The sequence below is a fragment of the Chelonia mydas genome, chromosome 6 (assembly GCF_015237465.2).
Source record: "Chelonia mydas isolate rCheMyd1 chromosome 6, rCheMyd1.pri.v2, whole genome shotgun sequence".
Taxonomy (NCBI): domain Eukaryota; kingdom Metazoa; phylum Chordata; order Testudines; family Cheloniidae; genus Chelonia; species Chelonia mydas.
The window spans coordinates 10,637,801-10,665,407 of NC_051246.2; the positions used below are offsets into that span (position 1 = coordinate 10,637,801).

Consider the following 27,607-nt stretch of genomic DNA (forward strand, 5'->3'; position numbering starts at 1 on the left):
AAAGGCTATTAAGGAACCGGTCCCTGGGGTGGGGTTAGGCAGGCATGGAAGGTCTCTCTAATGTTTGTGAAGACGACCAAGGACATTTTAAGTGGCCAGGCCCCATGTCCCATTCTCCAGCCTCTGAGCCAGCCAGTCCCTCCATCCTGTGGCTGGCTCAGAGCTGGCGCCCCCTAGAAGGGAAAAGCCCTGCCCCCTGAGGCAGCCCATGCTCCAGCCTTGAGTCTCCGAGTGCCACCGTAGTACAAATAATACCAGTCAGAGAGAAACGGAGCCTGGAGTCTCTCCCTAGTTTCTCTCTCAGGCGAGCGTCTTCCTGGCAAAGATCAACGTCGCCCTCCCACACATGGCCTCCCCCTGAGGTCTTGACATTTCTCAGGGACAGTAGCCCCCCCCGGAAGTCCTATAAGGCTCTCTCCTGGCGCGGGAGGGGGTCTCTGTTCCCGCCCCATGCCAACGTCCCCCTCCTTTCTCAGCCCATAGGCACGTCCCCAGTCCTCCACTGCGGCCCCGGGGCAGGCGAGCGGGCGCCCAGCTGCAGCCGCAGCATCTCCCACATCTGGCCAGGTGAAGGGCCCTGCTCCGGGAAGAACCGCAGGTGCTGCACCAGCCTGGGCCCTGCGGCGTCGCCAGCCCCCTCACCGCGCCGGTGGGTGCGCTGATGCTTGACCAGGGTGGCTTTCTGGGTGAAGCGCTTCCCGCACTGGGCGCAGGGGAAGGGGCGCTCGCCGGTGTGGGTGCGCCGGTGCTGCGCCAGGTTGGCGTTGACGCTGAAGCTCTTGCCGCAGTCGGGGCAGGTGAAGGGCTTCTCGCCGGTGTGGACGCGCTGGTGCAGCAGCAGGGTGGAGCTCTGGCGGAAGCTCTTGCCGCACTCCCCGCAGGCGTAGGCCCGCGCCGTGTGCCGGGCCTGGTGCCGCAGACAGCGGGCCACGTCGCCGAAGGCCTTGCCGCACTCGGCGCAGCGGAAGGGGCGCTCGCGGCCGTGGGTGCTCTGGTGGCGGAGCAGCTTGGAGCTCTCGCGGAAGCTCTTGCCGCACTCGGGGCAGCGGAAGGGGCGCTCGCCGGTGTGGGTGCGCTCGTGCTTGCGCAGGTTGGAGCTGTGGCTGAAGCGCTTGCCGCACTGGGGGCACCCGTGGGGCTTCTCCCCGGTGTGGGTGGTCTGGTGCTTCTTCAGGTTGGAGCTGTTGCTGAAGGTCTTGCCGCACACGGCGCAGGCGTTGGGGCTCCTGGCCTTGGGGCTCTTCGCCAGGGGGTCCCCCCGTGGCCTGCACGCCCCACCCTGGTTCTCACCTCCGCAGTCGGACCGATTGACTCTCCCCTCCGCTGGGGTCTCGAGGTCAGAGAAACTCATTTCATGCTTAGCGGATGAGTTCAGTCCATTACCCAGGGCGTCTCCCTGCTTGGGGCTCGGGGATGTCCCACGTGTCTTCGATCCCACAGACCCCTCCTGCTGGGGATTCCCCTCCTCTACCCTGGAATCTGCTGGGAGAGAGAGAGAGAATCCAGGTGGGACTCGTTCCCTGCGCTGGGGAGGGAAACGGCAGCAAAGGGGTTTGTTGCTGAGCAGAAAACCTGATGGGCAGGAAATTAATCCCCTCAAACCCTTCCCTGAGGGGAGAGGAGGGACCAGAGCTGCCCCAACAGCCCAGCTGAGCCCTCAGAGAAAGGCTGGGGGAGGGGAGGGCTCCTGCCACCGTGGGAGCCAGGAATGACACCTGCCATGAGGACAGGGCACCTGTTGGGGATGACACTGAGTGAGACGAGACAGAACTGGGGGGCTCCCGGGAGCTTTGCTGGGATCCCAGCTATTCCCTTCACTCTTGGACGGTCTCTGAGCCAGTGTGACACACTGACCCCTTGGCAAAGGGTTCTTTGCGAACAAATCTCACCTGAGACCTGTCAAACTCACAGTACCAAAGGCATTGCCTGGCATGGTAATCATCCACAAGGGGTAACATGTAAGGTATCTACAGAAAGCTTGTAACATGTCACGAGTCATAATCATTGTGAGATGTACATGCAGGTAATATTTAAGCAATAATACATTTCTACTGACAGGACACTATAGGACTTTGAATAGAAATTAGTCACCAGGGGATAAGTCTCGGGGATGGCCCGTTCAGGCGAGAGGGTGTTGCCACCCTGCCCTGTCTAGCCAGTGATACAGTTCAAGGCTCAATTGTTTAGCCTTGTGCAACACTGAGGTCTTGTCTACACTTCAAATGCTGCAGCGGTATAGCTGCGCTTCAGTGTAGACACTCCCTACGCTGGTGGGAGAGGTTCTCCGGGTGGTAGCTGGGTCAATGGAAGAATTCTTTTGTCAACCTAGAGCGGGCTACACAGGGATTTAGGTCGGCTGAACTATGTCGTTCAGGGGTGTGGATTTTTCACATCCCTCTCTGACATACTTAAGCTGACCTAATTTTCTAGTGTAGACCAGGCCTAAGACCATCCATGGAAAACCATCAGAAGCAACTGCAAACAATCAAAAGCCCCTGGAGGTAAACAAAGGAACATTACAACATGACAGGGGTTTGCCCTGCCTATGAACAGAAACAGAAGACCGTTTCAGCCTAACACAGAGGAGGGAGAGGTCCCCTGGATCCATTTACTGAGGAAACCCCTTGTGCAGCTGGCGTATTTTCATGAGCATTTGGATCCTGGTTCTTGTGAAACAAGCCAGCTCTGCAACAGACTTAACAGGGGGAGGGGGCACCCTCAAGTGCGCACCCAGGGTCACATTTTCTGATTTTGTTGTGTGTTGTATCCACCTGTTTCCATCCCACTCTCTCATTTCTAGTTCAATCTTTACCCTTTCTTAAATAATCCTGCTTTTGTTTTATTAGAAGCACTCACAAGTACTGGGTGACTTTAGAGGAGCAGCGATATAAGGTAAAACTAGTAACATAGGGTACCCTGCTTCTTTGGGGCAGAGGGTCTGGGATTTCTGTCAGTAGCCAACGTCAGGGGTTGGATATCGTGGGAGAACAACCCAGACGGACTGGGGTGCACCTCTTGTTAACCTGCAAGGCAGAGACAGGGCTGGCATAGCCTGGAGGGGAACACTTGAGTGACTGACAGGAGTTAACCCCCAGTCACCACGGGCAAGAACCCCTCGCATTGGAGGCAGGGGGTAGCAGAGCGACTCCCAGCTCTGGGTGCCCCGGGAACCGTCACAGCCAATGTCACGGTTTCCCATCAGGGGTGTCATGTCAAACTGGGAAATGGAAATTCTGCTCTGGAGAAAGAAAAGGGGTAGGAGTCGTGTGGCTGGTGCAAGATCGGAAGCACCCATGCTTCCCAGTGGGAGCTGTATTGTACGGGTGACAATCTCTATGCTGCAGGGTCTGAGGGCTCCAGGGGCTGATCCCCCAGAAAGAGCCCTGACCCAAAGCCCCAGGTGCATTAGAGCCCCCCAGCTCCTGATCCCTGAGGGGAAGCAGCTCCTCACCTGGCGAGATCAGAGTCTCCTCCTCCTCCTCCTTAATCTCCCTGCAGACCTTGCCATGTTCTGGGGCCAGCCCTGCCCCAGAGGAACACGCAGCCTCCTTCTCCCATGTCACCAGCTCCTGGAACAACGAAGGCGCCCGCATCAGTGCTGTCAGCCACATACCCCTCACTCCCCATCAGCAAACAGACCTGGCCAGACAAGGGAAATCCCTGCCTGCCAAAAATGTTACTGTTTTTTAACGTTTTTACCCCCAATTGGGGTTGGGGGTTTTTTAAAGCAGCTTTCTTCTGGGGAAGGGTTTTTAACAGAAAAGTCTATTCGGGGAGAACTCAGAGGAAGTTTTTCAGCTTCCCAGCCGCCAGACAGACCACCTCACAGCCTCTGCCCACAGCTCCGGGGCTGGAGAAGACGAGAGCCATGACTCTCCACCTCCCTCTTCGCTCCAGGAAGCAGAGGATTGATCACCTGGGTTCTCTTCCTCTCCGGTCCCAGGCGAGGCGTGTGGGGAGAGGCGGCTTTCACCCAGGCAGCCCTCCCAGAAAGTTTTTTGTCAATTTCACTGGCGGAAAGTGACTGTGACGAGAGACTTGCAGGCAGGGGGGCGAGACGCCTACATTGAGATTTTTCCCAACAGAAAAAAAAAAACAAAATTTTCCCACGAAACTGAAATTTTTCCCCAGGGACAATTTTGGTTGGGCAAAACGGGCATTTTTCATGAGAAAAATCATCTCCACAAAATATTTTTTCCCAGTAGCTCTACTAACAGAGAGGAAAGGTCCCGTGTACCCATTCCCCTCCCCGTGAGCCAGCCAGTACCCCCACTGGAACTGGATCAGAGCTGGCACCCCCTAGAGGGGAAAGGCGCCATGTCCCACTCTCTAATGATTTTACATCCGTAAATTACCTCCTGCTGCGGCCATATTCCGGGCTCTTGCTTGGCTAACTGGAAACCCTCTGCCAGGGCCACAGCCTGCTCCCCGGTCTGGGGGTGACACCCCCCCACCCAGCTCTGGATCTCCTGGGGCAGGATACTCAGGAACTGCTCCAGCACCAGCAGCTCCAGCATCTGCTCCTTGGAGCACTGCTCCGGCCTCAGCCACGCCCGGGAGAGGAGGCAGAGGTGGCCGTACGCTTCCCGGGGCCCCTCAGCCTCCTGGTAGCGGAAACCCCTGAACCGCAGACGATGCATCTCCATGTTGATGGGTCCGTGGGCATCCGGCTCCTCCACTTCCTCTTTGGGAACCAGGCCACATCCCAGTGGGGGCTGGAACTGGAGCCTGAGAGCAGTTGGGGGAGCCACCTGGGCAGCCATGGCCCGTCTCTGAGCCAGGGCACAGCCGTATCTCCCTGGGAAGCACCTGGCATCAGCAGTGGACCCTCTGGAGCACCATCTGTACAGGTGGGGCACGTCCAAGGGGGGGGGGGGTGTGAGATCAGCCCAGGGGATGATCACCTCTCTGGAGAGTGGAGAGAAATCAGAGCCACAGAAGGAATGAGACACACAGGAACCACCCCTCCCAGCCCCAGTGTTGCGGGGAGAGAGGCAGACCCAGCGCGGGTGACCCCAAGGTTGGTGGCTCTTGGATCTTCTAGGAATTTCTACCCACTTAATGAACCAAGGACTCCTGACTCACAGATCCAACCCCCACCGCATCCCTCCCCACTCTAACCTCCCAGACCCCACTCCCTTCCCAGCGCTGGGGATAGAACCCAGGAGTCCTGGCTCCCAGCCCCCCCTGCTCTAACCCTCCAGCCGCCACTCCCCTCCAAGCGCTGGGAATAGAACCCAGGAGTCCTGGCTCCCACCTCCCTGCTCTAACCCTCCAGCCCCCACTCCCCTCCCAGCGCTGGGGATAGAACCCAGGAGTCCTGGCTCCCAGCCCCCGCTACTCTAACCCTCCAGCCCCCACTCCCCTCCCAGTGCTGGGGATAGAACCCAGGAGTCCTGGCTCCCACCTCCCTGCTCTAACCCTCCAGCCCCCACTCCCCTCCCAGCGCTGGGGATAGAACCCAGGAGTCCTGGCTCCCACCTCCCTGCTCTAACCCTCCAGCCCCCACTCCCCTCCCAGCGCTGGGGATAGAACCCAGGAGTCCTGGCTCCCAGCCCCCGCTACTCTAACCCTCCAGCCCCCACTCCCCTCCCAGTGCTGGGGATAGAACCCAGGAGTCCTGGCTCCCACCTCCCTGCTCTAACCCTCCAGCCCCCACTCCCCTCCCAGTGCTGGGGATAGAACCCAGGAGTCCTGGCTCCCACCTCCCTGCTCTAACCCTCCAGCCCCCACTCCCCTCCCAGCGCTGGGGATAGAACCCAGGAGTCCTGGCTCCCACCTCCCTGCTCTAACCCTCCAGCCCCCACTCCCCTCCCAGCGCTGGGGATAGAACCCAGGAGTCCTGGCTCCCAGCCCCCGCTACTCTAACCCTCCAGCCCCCACTCCCCTCCCAGTGCTGGGGATAGAACCCAGGAGTCCTGGCTCCCACCTCCCTGCTCTAACCCTCCAGCCCCCACTCCCCTCCCAGTGCTGGGGATAGACCCCAGGAGTCCTGGCTCCCAAACCCCCCTGCTCTAACCCTCCAGCCCCCACTCCCCTCCCAGTGCTGGGAATAGAACCCAGGAGTCCGGGCTCCCAGCCCCCGCTGCTCTAACCCTCCAGCCCCCACTCCCCTCCCAGTGCTGGGAATAGAACCCAGGAGTCCGGGCTCCCAGCTCCCGAGAGGGAACCCAGGAGTCCTGGCTCTTTGGACAATGGGTGCCCCACCCAGAGGGTGTCACGGCTCAGCCGGGGTCCGGGCACCCCCTGCCCGGCAGCGGGTCTCGCTCACTCACCTCCTCGGGGGGCCGAGCCAGGAAGCGCCTGGCTCCGGCGCAGCAGGGCCAGAGGGTCCGAGAGTGGCCCAGCCGCCTGCCACTCAGGGCGGGCGGAGCTGCTGCCATTGGCGAAGCTGCATGTCCATCAAGGGCACAGCCCGGCTGCGCCCGGCCCCCGGCCCGCGCTCATTGGCGCTGGCCCGGGAACCAGCCCACCCTTCCTGAGCTCCAAATTGGCGGGGGGGGGCGATGCCAGCCTCACCCTAGTCCCACTGGAGCCCGCTGCCCGACTCCTGAGAGCCCAACTAACCCATAGCCCCCACGCCCTCCAGAGCCAGGGATAGAACCCAGGAGTCCTGCAGTCCAGCCCCCTCCCCCAACCCACTGGATTCCCCTCCCCAAACTGGGGATAGAGTCCTAACTCCAGTGAGTTAAACGAGGGGCAGGGGCTGGGAGTCCCTTCTATTGTGTCCAGTTTCCGTCCCCCCCACTACAGAAGGGATGTGGACAAATTGGAGCGAGTCCCGCGGAGGGCAACGGAAATGATTAGGGGGCTGGATCACATGACTTATAAGGAGAGGCTGAGGGAGCTGGGATTGTTTAGTCTGCAGAAGAGAAGAATGAGGGGGGATTTGATAGCTGCTTTCAACTACCTGAAAGGGGGTTCCAAGGAGGATGGATCTAGACTGTTCTCAGTGGTAGCAGATGACAGAACAAGGAGCAATGGTCTCAAGTTGCAGTGCGGGAGGTCTAGGTTGGATATTAGGAAACACGATTTCACAAGGAGGGTGGTGAAGCACTGGAAGGGGTTACCTAGGAAGGTGGCGGAATCTCCATCCTTAGAGGTTTTTGAGGCCCAGCTTGACAAAGCCCTGGCTGGGATGATTTAGTTGGGGTTGGTCCTGCTTTGAGCAGGGATGACTTCCTGAGGTCTCTTCCAACCCTAATCTTCTACGATTCTATCCCTGGCTCTAGGGGAGGAGTGGGGTCTAGCAGGCTATAGCCAAGGCCTGTGACCGGAAAGGAAGCTAAACATAATCCCTCAACAGCCCAACACTGGCATGAGTTTGCCAGGTCTCAAAGCGACTGCTCAGACCCTGGGCTGGGTCCGTGTTTCTCTAGCAGGGAGGTTGCACGTGAGAATCAACACTAGAGACAGGTGCTGCATTTTCTCTTTGCTCTTTTCTTCTCTTCCCTCTGTGGTTTGTTCTGTTTTCTTAGGACACAGGCTTGGACTTCAATGCCAGCTCCAGCCCATCGCCATTAACTTCTCTTTCCCCTCCTGTGGACGGTTATTGCCAGCTTTGACACCAGCTCAGAGACTGTCAGACAAGTGCTTTTTCCTTTGTACTGACCATTGCCAGTCAAAGGGATAGGGGTATTGTTAAAATGAAAGCCTGACTTCACATCTTCCATTTCAAATGCTTTCACTGCTCTTCCTTCTTTTGCTGTATCTTTGGAGTTGCATCTGGACTAGGGATTGGTTCTACCCGATAATGCAAATCCTTTAGCTGGAATCAGGGCCCGTGTGCTGGACAGACCCCAGGTGAGATCAGGGATGTTCATTCGTGCCACACACTGCACCAGGGCCATGTGCATGAAAGGAGCATAGTAGGCTGTTTCCCTTTTAATCCCCAGCACCTGGAGTAGAGTACAAATAAGACTGTGACACAGCCGTTCCCTGCGCTGGAAACAGACTAATTCCCTCACAAGTTCCTATCCCGCACCAACCAGTGCAGGGTCCTGGGGCAATTCTGACTGTAGGCAACAGGGGCCATAGATATTGCAATATGGGGTGCCTGAAAATCCAGAAACAGACAGAGAACATCTGCAACCGGTGATTGCCCACGGATTCCTCCATTCCTTCTAACTTTCTGAATGTGTCATACTGTGTGTGTGAGGGTGCATGTGTGTGTGTGTGTACGTGTGCAGAGCTAGAAGTTTTTCACAGGCACTACTTTTCTTCCAAGAGAAACATGCCAATGCAGCAACTCAAACATTTCACACCAGTTTCACTCAATTGGTTGGGTAGAAAAAAATTAAACTGTTAGGAAAAAATTTTAAATGTTTCAAGTTGTGGGTTCAAAATGGCTTTTTGTTTCAAAGTTTCCTTTAATTCTACTTTTAAAATAAAATCAAGAATGCTTTAAAATGCTTAAAATTAAAACAAACCATTTTATTTGATCCAAAATGTTTTTTCCACCCTCCTAACTTTTTGATTTGCTGAAAGCATCAAAACATTTGGGGTTTGGTTCAAACCAAAACCAATTTTTTCCGAGAGTTTGGAACTGCCGGGAACAGGCAGCTTCCTTACTCCCCATCTGTGTGTGCGGCTCTGCATGTGCGACAGAGATTGTTTATGAGGCCAGTATGAATCTGTCATGACTCATGCCCCAGCCATTTCACTAATTACTATTGATTATCTGTATTGAGGCAGTTCCTGCTAGCCTGGATCAAGTACTGGGACCCCAGCGGGCCAGGAGCTGTACAGGCAACCAACACAGGAAGACCCTGCCCCAGGAAGCCCTCTACTGGCAGAAAGAGCCCAGGTGATCTGAGTTTCACGAGACTGTACCAAGCTTAGCTCCCACTTCTCTATCCCCTTGTACCACACAAGGGCTTCCTCTCCTCCCCGCTCCTCAATCTTCTGCCACCCCAGAAAGAGCTGAATTTGGCCCAATGGGTTGTGGAGGCAGGGGAGCTGGGACTCAGGACTCTTGGGTTCTATCCTCAGCTCTACCACTCACCTGCTGTGTGACCTTGGGTAAGTCACGTCCCTCTTTGTGCCTCAGTTTCCCCACCCACCCTTTGTCTAGACTGGGAGCTCTCTGGGACAGGGGCTGTCCCTCACCCTGGACCTACCCAGCACCTGGCATGCATACTGTACAAGTCCCAGCACAGAGGCAGACCTTCAGCTGCCACTGTAATATACCTAACAATAATAATAACCCTAACTCTCTGCTATTACCTCAAATCCTTTGGACACAGGCCAGATGGGGCTGTTATTGCTCCCTGCAGTGAAGGTTCTGGGGATGGAGTTGGGCAAGTGCAGAGTGGGGAGGGAAGGAGAAGAGGGTTTATCCTATAGGGGATGACACTGATCACGCAGCCCAGAACTAGAGCATGGCCAGGTGCCAGCTGGGAACTGGGCAGGACTAACTGGGCTCCAGGAATCCTCTCTGGCTGCTCCAGGCCCAGGAGGGGACATTCCCTGGCTGGCACCGGGCTCCCGAGCTAGCAGCTGTGTGTGCCACAGAGACAAGAGCCTGGCGGTGGAGCCAGGTGGCCCCTCCCTGTGTGAAAGCATGTCTTTGCAAGCTGTTGAGAAGCAGCCCCTCCAGTTCACAGCAGCCTCACACCCCCCCCACCCGGCTCCCAGGAGCAGAGAGTGAGGCCCAGAACCAGCAACCTCCCAGGTGAACAAAGGGACGGGCTGACACCTGGGGTGGGGCCTGCAAGGGTTAATGATGGCTGCTGGGTGGAGGGGGAGACGGCCGCTCCCAGGACACTTTGCTCCCTCTCCAGCAATGAGGGCATTCCCGGGCTCAGCGCTGCAGAGACGACTCAGACAAAGCAGGGTCTGGCTATGATTTTTTTGCCCACTCAAACAAGAGAAGTACAGCCTGTTCTCCGCACAGCACCGTGATCCCTCGACAGGCCAGCCAGGGGGCAGCTTCATACCCACACGGCCCTATGGGCAACATCATCCCTCCATTCCCCGCTCTGCTCTCCAGCCACAGACCCAGCCTTGTGGGAATTGTCCTGCTGCGAAATCCACCGGGCATCAATTTCTGGGCTCCCTTGTGACCCCCAGCGCAGGGGAATCAGATCCCTGGTGGGTCACCCCCTGGAGATCCAAACTGTGCCCCAGTCTACGGATTCCCCTAAAATAGCAGCCCCTCTGCACTCAGCCCACAGCACGAGGGCAGGGAAACAGGGTTGAAGTCCACAGCACCTGCTAGCCAGCAGATCCAAGGTCCCTGCCTCCGAGTCAGCCCCTTCCACTGATTCTCCACCAAAGTGGCATAGCCCCACCGGAGTTGGAGCCGGGTTCAGAAGGGTGGGGGATCTGTTCCCCCCCACACTTCGAGGCACCCTCCACTAGCCCCAACCCACTCCTCACCCTCATAATTCAGCTTCCCGTGCTCCAAGTTTGCTCCTTCCAGTAGAGATGGGAAGATGGACCACAGGGGACCCCACCTTACAACTCAGCCCTCTGTGGGGGGGGGTAGGGGGAGACTCTGCCACTCACCCCACCCCCACCCCCCCCAAATTCTCTCCATGGCTGTGTTCCCTCACCCTCGCAGGAGCAATACCACAGAAAGCGAGGGAGCCTGGGGGCTCACTGCCATGGGGGAAAGGGGCTGGGCTCTGCCCCCCTCAGGATCCACGTTCCTCCTACTCGGAAGGACCCTGCCCCCTCTCTGCATCCGGCCAACACTGCCACATAACGCTCTGAAGGTCCTTCTACTGCTGCTGGCAGAGCTCCACCCCCTGGGGGAACCAGGCCCCACCCCTGGGGGAGCTGATCCCACAGGTGGACCCTGGAACTGGGGGCATGGCAGCTAGCTGCGCTCCAAGCCCCACCCCCTCCAGCAGCTGATGCCACACGCCCTGCATACAGGGGGGTCCTGGAGCAAGCTGCGCTCCAAGCCCTGCCCCTGGCAGGATCCAATTCCCCCCCCACCAAGGAACCGATCCCACCATCTGTGGGTGTACAAAGTGCCTGGAGTGGAGGGGCGGGGGACAGGACTGACAAGCCCCGCCCCTGCAACAGGCTCCGCCCCTCTACGTCCAGCAGCTATTGCCACACTCGGTACAGCTATAGGGTCCCTCTTCCTGGTGGGCTTGCTGCTGCAGGTGGCTGGGTCCGACCTGGAAGCCCTTGCCACACTGGCTGCAGATGTACAGGCGGTCAGCCCCGTTGGCGTTGGCAGCGCCGGCGTTGGCGTGGGTGCGCCGGTGCCGGATGATGTGGGAGCTGAGCCGGAAGCTCTTGCCGCACTCAGCACAGATGTAGGGCTTCTCGCCAGTGTGGACGCGCCAGTGGTCCACCAGGTTGGAATGGTGGGTGAAAGCCTTGCCGCACTCCGCACAGCCGTAGGGCTTTTCGCCAGTGTGGGTGCGCCGGTGGTTGACCAGGGTGGAGCTGCCGGAGAAGCGCTTGCCGCACTCGGAGCACTGGTAGGGCTTTTCGCCGGTGTGGGTGCGCCGGTGGCGAGCCAGGCAGGAGCTGCCCGTGAAGCGCTTGCCGCAGACGCCGCACTGGTAGGGGGTGACTCCGGTGTGGGTGCGCCGGTGCAGGTTGTAGTTGGAGCTCTGGCTGAAAGCCTTGCCGCACTCGCCGCAGACGTAGGGGCGCTCCCCGGTGTGGAAACGCTGGTGCTGCAGCAGGTTGGAGCTGGCGGTGAAGGCCTTGCCGCACTCCCCGCAGACGTAGGGGCGCTCCCCGGTGTGGGTGCGCTGGTGCTTGGTAAGGGCTGAGCTCTGGGTGAAGCTGCGTCCACACTCCCCACACGAGAAGGGCTTCTCGCCGGTGTGGATGATCTGGTGCTTCACCAGATTGGAGCGACGGCTGAAGCTCTTGCCACACTCCACACAGGTGTTGGAGCGCTCCGGCATCGGTGCCCTCGTCCTGCCCCCACCCCCCGGGGATGCCATCAGTTGCAGGACAGGCTGGGGGGGGAAGAGGCACCAAGGCATTAATTCAATTCCACGGAGCTAAGAATAGAGCCTCCGTCTCCTACCCCCATCCCAGAGCTGGGGATGGGACCCAGGCATCCTGACTCCCAGCCCCCAACTCTAACCCCGCTTGAACTCACTAACCCCTATTGCCTTTCCAGATCCAGGGATAGCACCCCTCAGGAGAGAGTCAGAGACCATGAACCCTCTCCCGGCACTGCTGCCCCACCCCAGCCCTCCCCCATTCTACTAGTTCTCCTTTTCTCCCTCACTAACTGCAATCCTAACATTCCGCCCCCGGAACCCTCGGTCCCCCCCAACATTCCGCCCCCGGAACCCTCAGCCACCACCCAACATTCCGCCCCTCATTTACGGTGGCGGGTTGGGGGTAAGCTAGTGCCACTAAGGGGGGTTATCTTGATAAGGGGATCCCCAGAATTCCCCCATCCCTGTAACCACAGGATTCCCCCCTCCCCGTCCAGCCCTGCCCTGTCCCAGGGAGCCCCAATTTAACCCCTCACTCCCCAACAGCTGAGCAAACACTCTCTAAGGCACCAGCCCCCACCCACATCCAGTCCCTTCGCCATGCTCCCTCACGGGGGCTCAGGTCGTGAGGAAGGAGCTGTTCCCCCCCACCACTCTCCATTGGTTACTCACAGAATTCCCCTCCACTGGGATCCTCAGCTTCTGCCCCTCGAGTTTGGGCTCCACCTGCACTTCCGAATCCATCACTGGCTCCTTCGCAGGCAGCGAGCCCCGGTGTGCCACCGACTCCAGCTGGTGGGACAGGGTCAGAGCAAAGGAACTGCTGCCCCACATTGGCCCAGCCAGCCTAGCCCCCTGCCTCCCCTCAGATTGGCCCCTGGGCCAGCCATTCTCCACCTAGATCGGCCCAGCCAGCCCAACCCCCCTCCTCTCTCACACCCCTGGGTTGGCCCCGTGACCCCTCGGCCTATAGACATCCTGCCCCCCAATTCAGCCCAGCGAACCTCCCCTCTGCATCGACCCAGCCACCTCCCCCGTCCCCCAGTCGGCCCCAATCCCTGAATTTCCATCCATGGAAACCCTCAGCTTCTGTACCTCAGACTCTTGGTCCTCTTCCTCCTCTGCCTTCACCCTTCTGATTACCAGCTCCTCTTCCTCCTCATCTCCCTCCTCCTCCTCAGACAGCTCCTCCGGGAAAGCTGCAGAGTCCAGCTAAGGGAAAGGCAAGGGGGGAGATTGTTAAACAGCATGGGAGGGGCACCCCAGCCTGGTCCCTCAGCACAAACTGGATCCAGCCCCTAGGCACAGTTCAAACCCCCGCTTCCTGGTCTCAGACAGGACTGGACTGGGGGAGAGGCTGGGACTCCTCTCATTGACAGGCAGATAAGTGTTTAGCCCTAAGGGGGAAACTGAGGCACAAAATGGGGAGAATGAATTACTTAAAGGTTCCAGTTCTGAGGACAGAACCCAGGAGTCCTGACTTCCAGTCCCCCCTGCTCTAACCCACTAGACCCCACTGCCCTCCCAGAACCAGGGATAGAACCCAGGAGTCTTGACTCCCAGACCTTTTACCCCATGGGGTAAGCCATCTGAGCTCTGCTAGCTCCTCTTTAATACTCAGCAGTAATCTCCCCTGCTCTTGGGGCATTTTCCCCCACAGTACAGAAACCACTCAGCTATTTCCGGGTTAACATGCACCCCAATCTTTTCACAGGCCGAGAAGCTTTACTTGCTCTGGGGCGGCACGGAGGGGCTGTTTATATAGGGGTCCCTCACCGGGTGCTGTGATGCAGCCACCTCCAGGTTACGACACAGAGGCTGGTTATCAGTCACAAAGCAGTTTAAGAGGGGAAGTGTAATCTAGCTGAAACCACAGGAGGACGTACGAAGCACAGTGGGTGTGGATTGTTCCACGCACCTATGTAAGACCTTGTCTCTAGGGCGAAGGTAAGAGTACCACCCACTGGGCCTCCCCACCCTGCTCCACGCAGCACAGCACCCCTGAGCACACATGGAGGCATTGGGGTCAGCACTGACTGCGAGTGGAGAGCGCCCCCTACTGAGCCCCCCTGCCTGTTGCACAGCACCCTTTAGCAATGCACTGGGGTTAGCACTGTGAGAGGCTCACCGCCCTGCAGCACAGCGCCCCCTAGCATCGCATGGAGAGGGGCATTTATCAGCATGTTAGTTACTCACTAAGTCCCCATCCGCTGGGATCCTCAACGTCCGCACCTGGAACTCCTGGTCCTCCTCCTCATCCTCTGGTTCCTCTTCCTCCTGCTGCAGCTCGGGCTGCCCGTATGGAGGCATGGGAGAGCCCCACTTTGGCTGAGAAGGGGACTGCGACTAAAGGGGAGCGTCAGAGGGGAAGGGGGACTCAGCAAGACCAGCTCCCACTCTAGACCCACACCAAATCCCTTCCGGATGTGGCAGGGCCCAGGATCCATTGCACGTATTCAACCAGCACTGCCGGTAGGGCGGCAGGCTGCACCCCAGACCTGGCTGCATATGTGCAAGGGATGGGAACAAGGTTAGGACGGGTCTCAGCCCAGCCAGCCAACCCCCTTCCCCCTAGACCTGGCCACACACAGCCCATATCTCCTCCCTGGATCCAATGAGCCACCCCCATTCCTCACCCTGGACTAGCCCTTGGGGCCAGTCAGCCAGCCACCATTCCTCCCCCCAGATCAGCCCCACAGCCCAGTGCTGCTGCCTCAGCTTCCCACATGGGGCCCGCTGGAGGCAAGTCAGCCTAGACACTTCCGCAGAGAGCAGAAGGGGAATCCCCAAGGACACAGTCCCTGCCCACTAGTCACTCACTGAATCCCCATCCATGGAGATGACCAGCCTGCGTCCCTCAGAGTGAGAGCTCCCCTCCCGCTCCTCCATCTCCTCTTCCTCCTCCTCCATCGGGTCTGGAGACGGGGCCAAGTGCAGCTGTGGGAGAGGAAAATACAGTCAAAAACAGCAGCATGCACCAAGGTCCAGACCCCTCTCCCAGGGCCAGGGGTAGAACCCAGGAGTCCTGACCCCCAGCCCCTCCACAACCCACTAGACCCCATTTGCCTCCCAGAGCCTGTGGTAGAACCCAGAAGTCCTGACCCCCAGCCCCACCCACTAGACCCCCTCCCAGAGCCAGGGGTAGAACCCAGGAGTCCTGACCCCCAGCCCCACCCACTAGACCCCCTCCCAGAACCAGGGGTAGAACCTGACCCCCAGCCCCCAACCCACTAGACTCCACTCCCAGAGCGAGGGATAGAACCCAGGAGTCCTGACCCCCCCACCCCTCCAAGAGAGCCAAGGTGTTCTGACATCTAAGCCCCTCTTCCCCAGGGCAGGGACACGCCTTGCTCACTGAGCCCCGGACAGTTCCCACCTCTGTCCCCCAGCAGCGCTGGGGCCGCCCCATCCGGGCCCATCCCCACCCTGGCCAGGATCGTCCCCTGCCCCCCCTCCGGAGCCCTGCCCCCAGCCATCAGCTGTTCCCCCGCCGATCCCCCCACACGTGCTGCTGCCAGGCCCCCCCCCGCCACGTTACCCCGCTGGCTCTGGGGGACTCCCCCTCCCAGGGACTCCGGAGGAAGTTGGGGCCGGTGCTGACTGCTTCCTGTGCCCCCCCTCCCCAGCCACCGCCTCCCACTCACCGCGGGGGCAGGAGCGGGCTGCCCAGCTGGGCTCCCCGCCCTCGGGTGCGCCCCCGGCTCCAGCTCGCCCAGCGCTGCGGTCCCCGCCGGGGAGGGGACCAGGGGAGGGACTCGGGAGCGGAGACAACGTTATGGGGCGGGGGGAGCGGGGGTGGAGAGGATGGGGGGGGGGGAACCCGGGAGAATCTCCATAGTGATTGGCTGGGACAGGCCACCCCCCACTTCAGCCCGGCTGCCATTGGCCGGAAGAGCAGCCGCAGACCGAGTGGATTGGGAGTGGAGAGAGACCCCTCCAGCGCCTCACCGCACTGCTCTCCCCCACCTGGGAGGGGAACCCAGGAGTCCTGGCTTCCCGCCCCCACATGCTGCTCTAATCCGCTAGACCTCACTCCCCGCCCCCAAATGCTGCTTTTAACCCACTAGACCTCACTCCCCGCCGCCGCCGCAGCCAAGAATAGAACCCAGGAGTCCTGGCCACTAGCCACTGCTGCCTTAGAGGCCACTCCCTAGCCCCAGCTGGGAATGGAACCCAGGAGTCCTGGCTCCCAGCCACTGGTGCTCTAACCATTAGAACCCAGGTGGCCTTGAGCCCTATGTGTGAGTTCAGCCGAAATAGACCCTGGCTCCTAATTTAACCTCTGCTCACATAGTAACTGTGTTTGCTGAGCAAATTTATAACCCCGAGGTTGTTCTGGGAATTGAATGTCTGAGAGCCTGGGTTACAGCAGAGAGAAACTGAATAAAGGGGCTGTGTGTAAACCTTCTATCCACAGAGAGAGAAGTAGAGACACAGTAGCCCCTTTGTGCCCCATGAGAGGCTGTTCACAATGCAGTGTGGATGCTCACACACATGGAGCCCACAGCCCCAGATTTAGTGGGCAGTGTAGACAAACCCTCTCTCCTGGGACGGAAGAGACTCCCCAGCAGGAAGGGCCTGCAGGAGCAGAGCCATGCAGGGCCGCCCTGAATAGGGAGGAGGAGATCCCAGCCCAGCCCACTACTGATGCCCACCATGGTGGATCGACCCTACAAATGCACTGCATGCGGGAAGAGCTTCTGGCTCAGCTCCTCGAGGAATTGATTAGATGAGATATGCCCAGATGATGCTGTCAGGTGACCCACGCCCTACACTGCAGAGGAAGGCAAAACAACAACAAAGCCTCAGATAATCTGACCTGGGGGGAAATTCCTTCCTGACCCCAAATCTGGCAACCCTAACCATGTGAACAAGACCCACCAGTCAGGCACAGAGAAAGTATTCTCTGGACCAGCTCAAAGCACTGGCTCACCCTGTCCAGTGTCCAGCTGCTAAGCTCTGTGCTTCAGAGGCAGGGAGGAAATAAACCTCTCAGAATGAACCTGGCCAACTGTGCATCAGGGGAAAAAGTCCTTCCTGACAGCTGCAGGGATGAAGCTCTGAAGCATGAGATTAGATTATATTTATTGTCATAATGCAGAGCTGCATGTGTGATGAGCACATATGTTCTTTACTCAAAGCCACCCAGAGAGTCTGTGGTGGAATGGGGAATGAATTCACGTCCCCCACATCCTAGGTTAGGATTGTAATGCCTGGGCCATCCGATCTCCATTGTCCTAGCTGGGAGAAGGTCAAAACACTTGGCAAAAATCAGTGAGTCAGGGAAATTTTTATTTTAAAGAATGGGGCTTTTGCAGCTGCCTTTGTGGTGTGGATCCAAACCCAGCAGGGAGCTGGGAAAAGCTCAGCCTCGAATGTTTTCCATTTTTGTCATCGGAAGGAGCTGAAAGGACACGAGTGAGGAAGTGACAGTTGTTTGGAGGAAGCTTTCCCAGCAGGCAGGCTGTTCTGGAACTGTCCACTAGGGGCCTCCTTACAGGCTCCTCTGAAGCCGCTGCTGGAGACGGGATACCAGGCTAGATGGGCCCATGGTTCTGATCTTGGCAGATGGATACAGGGGTCTGATCTGGAACCACAGGGAGTGGGGATATCGGGCTAGATGGGCCCATTGGTAGCATTTTTTTGTTTAACTTGACAAATGCCCCTTTCCTTTTCCCCGAGTGTATTTTAGTAAAAGGCTGAACATCCCTGCTCCAGCAGGGGGCGTGGGTGTAACGAGAGGTTGGAGGGTAGCATCACTGTGGCTTGGATGCTTAAGCGCCAGGATGGAGAGCCCTGAATTTGTGAATTGCAGAATAACTAGTCTACAGCCAGCTAGTGATACAGTGGCTCCCCCTAGGGGAAAGGATGTTAATTTACTGTCTGTAAGCCACTAAAGAACTCTGGGGGACCACTGATTACATTGCACTGCTTCACTTCGGACACTGGGGGAGTTTCCAGTAGCTTAATAAATCTAACTCCCACCCCTGGGTTTGTTTTTGAATGTACAGGGTGAGACCTTTGGGGTAAGGGCAATGGATCTGGGCAGCACCCAGCACAGTTAGGGCCCCACAATCTCAGCTGGGGTATTGTTGCTGCAAAGCACATAATATTGACTCTTCTGCACTGAGGCATAGTTATGGGGGATCTCTGGAAGTCTACATGGTCATAAGGCCCCTGGGTGCAGTGGGAGGGGATATATACAGATTTCAAGGCCAAAAGGGGCCTCTTGTGCCCATCCTGTCTGGCCTCCTGCATAACTAGGCTTGGAAGGATTTGATTTTTATCGGTAAACATTACTTTCACCATCCCTACACTAACCAGTGAAAAAATATTTCCATCGATAGTCATTGCAATTTACAGACAGGAAAAGTAGAAAAATCCTGCTTGAGAACTCATTATGCAGTGATTTCAACTTTTGAATGAGGCTTGTTACACATGGATTTAAGGATATTTTACTTTCCATAGTTTCTATGTGTGTTGGTGACAGTTTGTGTTTTAACCATTATAAAGCTTTAACTTTCTGAATCTCAGTGTCTACTGTCATTAAATAACTATTGTCTAGCCTTGCCCCCTAATTTCCTGGAACTGTGAACATTTACATTTGATAAGAATTAAAAAAAATACTTAAGAAACATCAGTATTATCTGTTGAAATTATAAAAAATAAAAATCAAATTCTGCCAGGCAAGACCAGGCCAGAAAGTCTCACCCACTTCCTGCAACCAGCCCCGGTAACTCCTGGTGGGGAGTATTTGTTTAGATTTATTTCATCCCAGAAAAGCATCCCAGAACAGTGAAACCTGTCTCCAAATCCAAGTCTTGAAAAATCACCACTCAGATCCCTGCAAAATCACAAGATTAGCTTCAAAAAAGCACAAGACTTCTTGTTAAAAAAATTATGTGTGGTACTTTTTATTTTAACTCTATATCTTTAAACTTTTCTCCACAAGCAAAGACTTAAAAAAAAATTCGAGTTTCTAATGAAAGCTGTGATTCTTAACTCATCAGCTGACTCCAGTAGCTGGTGCTAAAAGTGAAAACATCAAATATCCCCAGTGTAGGCCAAGATCAGAAAGAGAAGGAGGGAAATAGAATCTTTGGGGCTTTTAAAACAAAAAAATCAGACCAAACGTTTTCCCTCAAATAAATGATGTAGGAGCAGGGCTGTCCCTAGCCATTTTGGTGCCCTACGCAGCCCTCCCCCTCCCCCCCCCCCCGTGGGGAGGGGCAGCCGCAGGGCTCTGAGGGGGAGCAGGTACAGGCTTGGGGGGCAGGAGGAAAACTGCCCCCCCAGCATGAGCCAGTGGAGCGGAGTGGATTGGGGCCGGGTCACTCCACTTCCTGCTGCCCAATGAGTGCAGGGTAGGCCTGACCCTGCACTCATGGGGCGGTGGGAAGTGGGGTGATCTGGCCACAGCCCACTCTGCTCTGCTCCCCTGGCTCCCAGCCTTCAGACTGGGCAGAAGGAGAGAACCGCCTCCCAGCATTCACCAGTGGCGCGGCTGGGAGCCAGCAGCGCGGAGCGGGCTGGGGCCTGGTTGCTTCACTTACTGCCGCCCCGGTGAATGCAGGGCAGGTCTGACCCCTGCTACAGTCCTCAGGAGGAGGGACGGAGTGGGGGTGGGACTGGGGCAGAGCAGGGGCGGGAAGAGGTGGGATGGAGAAGGGGCGGGAGCTTTGGGGAAGGGGTGGAGTGGGCGCGGCACTGGGGCGGAGCAGGGGCAGGGGCCATGGGGAAGAGGCGGAGCAGGGGCTGGAGCAGCACGCAGCTGCATACTTTGCATATCGGTAAGGACGGCCCTGTGTAGGAGAGATTTCATGGTAATTCTTCAGAGAGATCACTAGGAAACTTTCCTGGAGGTACTCGCCAATCCTCTACTGAAGATTCCTTGGCAGTGCTGCTTTGTTCATTCCCCCATTGTAGGAAACTTTCCCGTGCCAATCAGCAATCACTTGGGCAGGGACCAAAGTGGCAGAGAGGAGAGCAGCACAGGGACCGGGTCTGAAGCTGCATACGTGCAAGAGATACACCTTGCATCCTTGCTTAACCTCAGGAGCGAGATATTGGCTAAAGGAGCACTCAAAGAAGATAGGTGACAAATCTGAGGAACTGTCCCAGATTGAGGAGTCAATAGAGGAGGTTTTGGAAGAAGTCGATAAATTAAACAGTAATAAGTCACCAGGATCAGATGGTATTCACTCAAGATTTCTGAAGAAATTCAAATATTAACTGTTAACTGTGGTATGTAACGTATGCCTTGGTATGCCCACATATATATCCATAGTACACCCACATCTTGAATACTCCGTGCAGATGTGGTCGCCTCATCTCAAAAAAGATATATTGGAATTGGAAAAGGTTCAGAAAAGTGCATCAAAAATGATGAGGAGCATGGAGCGTCTGCCATATGAAGAGAGATTAATAAGACTGGGACTTTTCAGCTTGGAAAAGAGATGACTAAGCGGGGGTTTGATAGAGGTCTATAAAATCATGACGGGTGTGGAGAAAGTAGATAAGGAAGTGTTATTTACTCCTTCTCATAACACAAGAACTGGGGTCACCAAATGAACTTATTAGGCAACAGGTTTAAAACAAACAAAAGGATGTATTTTTTCACACAAGCACAGTCAATCTGTGGAACTCCTTGCCAGAGGATGTTGTGAAGGCCAAGACTATAACAGTTAAAATAACTAGATAAATTCATGGAGGATAGGTCCATCAATGGCTATTAGCCAGGATGGGCAGGGATGGTGTTCCTAGCCTCTGTTTGCCAGGGTGATGGGATGGATCACTTGTTGATTACCTGTTCTGTTCATTCCCTCTGGGGCACCTGGCATTGGCCACTGTCGGAAGACAGGATACTGGGCTAGATGGACCTTGGTCTGACCCAGTATGGCCGTTCTTATGTTCCTTAAATCAGCCCTTGGGCCAGATGACAGGAGGATAGCTAATGTTACACTGATTTTTAAAAAAGGCTCCAGAGGTGATCCCGGCAATTGCAGGCCGGTAAGCCTAACTTCAGTACCAGGCAAACTGGTTGAAACTATAGTAAAGAACAGAATTATCAGGCAGAGATGAACAAGATGAGTTGGAAAAGAGTCAACACGGTTTTCGTAAAGGGCAATCATACCTCACCAGTCTATAAGAATTCTTTGAGGGGGTCCAATAAGCATGTGGACAAGGGTGATCCAGTGCATCTAGTGTACTTGGACTTTCAGAAAACCTTTGACAAGGTCTTTCACCAAAGGCTCCTAAGAAAAGTAACTGTCATGGGATAAGAGAGAAGGTCTTCTCATGGATCAGTAACTGGTTAAAAGACAGGAAACAAAGGACATGAATAAATGGTCAGTTTGCACAGTGAAGAGAGGTAAATAGTGGGGTCCCACAAGGACCCGTACTGGGACCAGTGCTGTTCAACATATTACAAATGATCTGGGAAAAGGGGGTGAACAGTGAGGTGGCACAATCTGCAGATGATACAAAATTACTTAAGATAGTTAAGTCCAAAGCAGACTGTGAATAGGTTACATAATTTCTCCCAAAACTGGGTGACTGGGCAACAAAATGGCAGATGAAATTCGGTGTTGATAAGTACAAAGTAACGCACATTGGAAAACATAATCCCAACTCTACATATACGCAAAATGGCGGGGTCTAAATGAGCTGTTCCCACTCAGAAAAGAGACCTTGGAGTCATCGTGGATAGTTCCCTGAAAACATTCACTCCATGTGCAGCAGCAGTCCAAAAAAAAAAATACGAACAGACTGTTAGGAACGATTAGGAAAGGGATCGATAATAAGGCAGAAAAATATTATGCTACCACATAAATGCAGGGTACGCCCACACCTTAAATAGTGCGCCCAGTTCTGGTCTGCCCATCTCAAAAATGATATATTAGAATTAGAAAAAGTAAAGAACAGGGCAAAAATGATGAGGGGGATGGAACAGCTTCCATATGAGGAGAGATTAATAAGACTGGGACTTTTTCAGCTTGGAAAAGAAATGACTAAAGTGGGATATGACAGAATGCTATAAAATCATGACGGGTGTGGAGAAAGTGAATAGGGAAGTGTTATTTACCCCTTCACATAATGCAAGAATCAGTGGCCACCCGATGAAATTAATAGGCAGCAGGTTTAAAACAAACATAAGGAAGTACTGCATACAGCACACCGTCAAACTGTGGAACTCATTGCCAGGAGATGTTGTGAAGGCTAAAAGTATAACCAGGTTAAAAAAGAATTAGTTCAGCTCATGGAGGATAGGTCCATCAATGGCCATTAGCCAAGATGGTCAGAGATGCAATCCCATGCTCTGGGTGTCCCTAAACCTACAACTGCCAGAAGATGGGACTTGGTGATAGGGAGTGGATCACTCAATAATAACCCTGTTCTGTTCATTCCCTCTGAAGCACCCTGCATTGGCCACTAGCTGAAGCAGGGAGAGATCCAAATTAAACTTGTTTAAAATAATAAAAATAGAGTGGTGACAGTGAACGGTAGTGTTAGGGTATGCTTAGATATGGATAGTTCATCGTTATAGAGTTTTGATAATTAATACAGATAATTTTAGGTGGTTACGGGATAACAAGACAGTGGTCACAAACAGTCACAGTCAGAGAAATCCAAAATGGAGGAGAGATTTGGCCAATAGCCAACCAGCAGGCTGAGATGAAATAAAGGTCACTCCAAAAACTTGAAGGAAGGGGTCAGTTAAGTATAACACAGGACTTCAATCAGGTCCAGCATCTACGGCTCAGGTCTTCAACCAGGTGCAGCTTTGATTGACAGATAGAGGGCTTAAACCTGATTGGTTATTTTTTTACAATCCCATGCATTCCCACCAATCAGAAAGAACTAGAATCTGTATATAAGGCAGAGAGCTGAGGATGCTTTAACTAGCCTGAGTGGAAGACACTGGAATGAGTGAACATCAGGAGAACTGTCCGAAGGTGAAAAATAAGAACTGAAATCACTGAAGAAAGAAAAGGAAGGCAAAGCAGTCTGAAGGATAGCAGATGGACCTAAACCAGAGGAACAGAAGACTGAAGAAGTAAGCATGAGGACCCTCACATAAGGAATAATTAGAATGTATGAATGTGTAGGCCTGGGATAATAAAGTTGGATGTCTGTGTATGTGTGTTTTTAACTATGTATACAGTTTTAATAAGAACTTGCTGTTAGCGTTCAACATGTGATTGATCACCCAATGCAGAGTGTAACCACTTAAAGGTTTCAGAGTAACAGCCGTGTTAGTCTGTATTCGCAAAACGAAAAGGAGGACTTGTGGCACCTTAGAGACTAACCAATTTATTTGAGCATAAGCTTTTGTGAGTTACAGCTCACTTCATCGGATGCATGCTTTCCACAGTATGCATCCGATGAAGTGAGCTGTAACTCACGAAAGCTTATGCTCAAATAAATTGGTTAGTCTCTAAGGTGCCACAAGTACTCCTTTTCTTTTCACTTAAAGGTTATTTCCTTTATATTTCTGGTATTGAAGTATTGGGGACTTTGATATGCATACTTGTGTTAAGGGGATTTGGGTTTTGTTTCTTGATATATGCTTTTAAAGTTTATTGTACCAGAAAATATTGAAGAAAGATTGTTTTGTTTTTCAAAGACTTACTTCTTGAATGTCAAATCTTTCAATCAGAAGGCTGTATCCATGTCCCCCCCCACAAGGGTCAACAGAGTTAGTCTGTTCTGTGGAGTTTTCCAAAGGTCAGAGGGAAAACCCTGGCAATTCCCCTAGGGCGGGCCACCCCCTTTCACCTACAATTGACAAGTGAGTTACTGATCTAAGCAGGCCATGGTGAGGTGCTAGAATGTGATTTGGGGAGTAACAATCTTGGGCCATTCGATTCTCCTTCCTTAAACCAGCACCTCTGTGCTTTGTTTGCTTCCCTCTGTGTCTTCAGCTGTGGCATTGCTGTGAAGCAATTAAACAGCCCCTGTACCCACCCCAGAGGCAGCTGTAAGGGCAAAGGATCCCTGTATAATATGTAGGTTTTGTACCTGTTTGTAAGCAGTTAAAGAAACCCAATAGTGATGGTTATAACCAGTTAGGCTGGTAGTAGCCAGATCCCATTTTCAGGATGGGCACAGAGATCAAGGGAGAGGATGGGATGGGCTTCGGGAGGGTTAGTGATTTATCCCAAACAGGGAGATGGTCCTGATCTGGCACGCTTTGCCCCACAGCTCCAGCATGGGGGGAAAGGGGATTCCTGCTACGGAACCAAGCAGCAGAATCTGGGTCACCACAACCTCTTCTCTTTTTAATAATCAAGCACCAATGGACTCCCCGCTGATGCCACATCACCACCCATAACTAATCCCTCCCCGAGAATACCACGCCGATGCCAGCCCTCCCCTCCCACACCTGCCCCTTGGCCCTCCAGCATTCTGGACTCCACATGGCCCATGTGCCACCCACATCCCCAGGTGTAGCCAAGGGCTTAGCTCATGCAGGGGGAAAGTGTCCTGCAATAGCTGTGATGGTCAGATGCAATAGGTATGTTACACACGGGAATAGGTAGAGGGGAATTACTACCGGGGCATAGCTACACCTACATTATAGCTAGAGCGGGAGGGTTATACCGGAATAGCTGACGTTACACCAGACAAGCTAGAGCGGGTTAGTTACATTGGAACAGCTACCGCACACCAGAACAGCTCGAGCAGGATAGGTACGCCGAAAAAGTTAGAGCGGGGGAGTTCCACTGTCCTGTAGCTGTTCCAGTGTAACAGCTAAAGCAGGGTAGTTATGTGGGAATAGCTGTGTTACATCAGGACTAGCCAGAGTGGGGTAGTGACACCAGGACAGTTAGAGTGGGATAGTTACATGGGAATAGCGAGAGTGGGGTGGTTACACCGGGACAGCGATGCTAGTTGGCTTTCCCCAGTGTAGACAAACCCCTTATTCCACCACCTCCAGGGCCTTCCAAACCCACAGCCCTGGCACTCTCCTTCCTCTGACCCCAGATATTGTGACTTAGTGGGGAGGGGTCCCACATACTTGGGGGTGGGGTAGCAGCCCAGATTTCATGCTGTGTGGGATCTCTGGTGGTCAGGAAGGTCCAAGCTGTGGCTGAAGCCTCCCGCGCTGTCGGGGAATTTGGGACCTCTCTGCAGCCATGGATCTGCTCATGCGGGTTGGTGCTGGAGCTCTGGGCAAAGCGTTTCTCACAGATGGGGCATTTGTAGGGCCGCTCCCCAGTGTGGGATCTCCGGTGCCGGACAAGGTGTGAGCTCCAGTCATGGCTCTTCCCACACCCTGGGCGGCAGTGAGTTCTCTCCCCTTTGCTGGGTCTCTGTTGCCCAGAGGCATACATTAAATCTACCTCCTCTCCAGTGGGTCTTTCCCTTGAGGGGTCTCCACCCTGCCCCCCGCCAGCATCTCCCTGCTCCAGGATGTCCCATGTGGCTCTGGTCCCACAGGCCCTTCCCACTGGAGATTCTCTTTCTCCATCCGGGCACCTGCTGGGAGAGAGAAGTCAGCCAGGTCTCGTTCCCTGCGCCAGGGAGAGGCAGGGGCAAAGGGAGCAGAAAACCTGCTGGTCAGGAAGCAAATCCCCCAAACTCTTCCCCAGTGAGGGGACGAGGGGTTGGGTCTGCCCTATCGGCCCAGCTGAGCCCCCAGAGAAAGGCTGGGGGAGGGGATGGCTCCTGCTCCAACCCAATAGACCCCTTTCCCCTCCCAGAGCTGGGGATAGAACCCAGGAGTCCTAGCTCCCAGTCCAGTGCTTTAGCCAGCAGGGTAAGGGATCTGCAGCGGCTCCACCCGAGCAGAGAAAGTCACAAAGCTAGGTTTGGGAGCTGTAGATTTTTCTCAGTAAGCGTCAGTAAATGTTGATCGCACCGCACGCACTCGCAAACTGACGAAAACATGTTTCCACCCACAATAATGAGAATTTACAGGCAACAGAAGAAAAATGCAGCTTGAGATCTGTTTCCACAGATCCTGAGTTAAGGAGATTGCCTTTGCATATTTTGACACACGATGTCAACAGTTGGTGTTTCAACGGGTATAAAGCCGTAACTCGGTGCATCTCGGTGTTTGCTGCCATTAGATAATTAGCCTGACCCTCCCCACACTGGCTGCAACTGTGAAAATGTAAATCCACGCAAATTTAAAACAAAACAAGGCTTAAACAGGAGCATTGATCTGATCCCTCAATATCCTGAAAAACAAAACTCAAATTCTGCCAAGCCCTACTCACAACCCACCGTGACCCGGCTCAGAGTCACTCAGGGTACGTCTACCCTGTGTTTTAAAACCCAACGCTGTGAGTCCAAGAGCTGGTGTCTCCAGACTTGGGCTTGTGTTCCAGCGCTTAAAAGCTGCCGTGTAGACGTTGCGGCTCGGGCTGGAGCTTGGGCTCTGAAGCCTAGGGAGACGGGTGGGTCTGTAGATGCGAAAATGCAAGGTAGACCTCCCTCCAGCGGCCCCATCCCTTCCCCAATCCCCTGAGCTGCTGGCCAGAGCCTGTCCCAGCCTGATCTGCCTGCAGACGTCCAAGCTCCCTGCCCTCAGTGAGAGCTGAAGCCCAGCTTCCTCCTCCCCCACATCCAAGCACAGTCACCCCAGCTGGGAATCTCCATAGGGGATCCATAGGGGATCATCCAGCTAAACCCTCCAGCCTGCTCCCGACACGGATCTCAGCCAGGGGGTGATCCCTGCTGCCCCCTGACAGATCCGTGATTAACTCCCCTGTGTCACAGCCAGCCCCCTTCTCAAACCACCCTCACCCCTGTAAAGAATAATTCATTCCAGGGCTTTGGCCCCAGCCCATCCAGGGGCACCAACACCCAGCCCGGGCTCCCCACCTCCACAGACACTTTAGGGGTGCATCCCCCCAGGTCTCCTTGGAATCCTGGGAAAAGCCACAAGCACCTTTCCCTCTGGGGTTCCCTCCACCTCTTGGGTGGGGACTATAGGGACTCCCACTCCCGGGAGGAGAGTGGGGTCTAGTGGGTTAGAGCAGGGGTGGCTGGGAGTCAGGACTCCTGGGTTCTATCCCCAGCTCTGGGAGGGGAGAGGCTTATCTCTAGCAAACCCCCTCAGGGATCCTATGGAGGAGCCCCCACTCCAGCACCTACCTGGGGGGGCTGCCTGCCTCAATGCAGAGAGGAAGCAGCAGGTAGACAGCCGCATGGGGGGAGATGGTGGAGCCGCATGGAGAAGCCCATGTGGGGCACAGGGGCTGTAGCACCCAGCTCTATCGTGGGAGAGACAAGCACAGGTAGGGCAGCAGTACCCGTCCCTGCTTCAACTTCAGCTCTCTGGCTCTGCACATCCTCCTTGCAAGGGCATGTGGAAAAGAGGGTTTTAGGGGAGATGCAGCCCCCCACACACACACAAAAAGCCTAGGAAAGCTACAAAATTAATGTGGCTGGATTGAGGGGGAGCTGGCCTCTCCGCTAGGAATCCTGGGGTCTCTCCCCAGCTCAGAAAGGACTAGGATCTAGTGGTTACAGCAGGGGGCTAGGACTCCTGGGTTCTCTCCCTTTCCCCACCATACACTCCCTGTGTTACCTTGCCCAACACTCCAGTCACAGAGCCTGGGGCACAGTTACCGTTGTGTGTGTCTGACTGTATCTGCCACCTTCACAAGTCTGCCAGCATTTGAGTTTTAGGCATTCACCTCTCCCACCGTGGGAGTGCAGGGCCGAACTCA

At 55.0% G+C, this 27,607-nt stretch overlaps 2 protein-coding genes across 3 annotated transcripts in view; both read right to left on the reverse strand.

The window, feature by feature from the left end:
* The window catches only part of LOC119566362 (zinc finger and SCAN domain-containing protein 2), a 558,782-nt gene that overhangs the window by 212,428 nt on the left and 318,747 nt on the right, over positions 1 to 27,607 (reverse strand). The window lies entirely within an intron of this gene.
* LOC102936759 (zinc finger protein 16) lies at positions 473 to 15,720 on the reverse strand. Its single transcript, XM_037899098.2, has 9 exons — positions 15,569 to 15,720; positions 14,745 to 14,861; positions 14,121 to 14,270; positions 13,020 to 13,136; positions 12,597 to 12,716; positions 11,049 to 11,933; positions 4,356 to 5,081; positions 3,452 to 3,569; positions 473 to 1,482 (listed from the first exon to the last, which is right to left on the reverse strand). Exons 2-9 carry the CDS (start codon positions 14,832 to 14,834, stop codon positions 473 to 475), a joined length of 3,216 nt encoding a protein of 1,071 aa, XP_037755026.2. The 5' UTR covers positions 14,835 to 14,861; positions 15,569 to 15,720.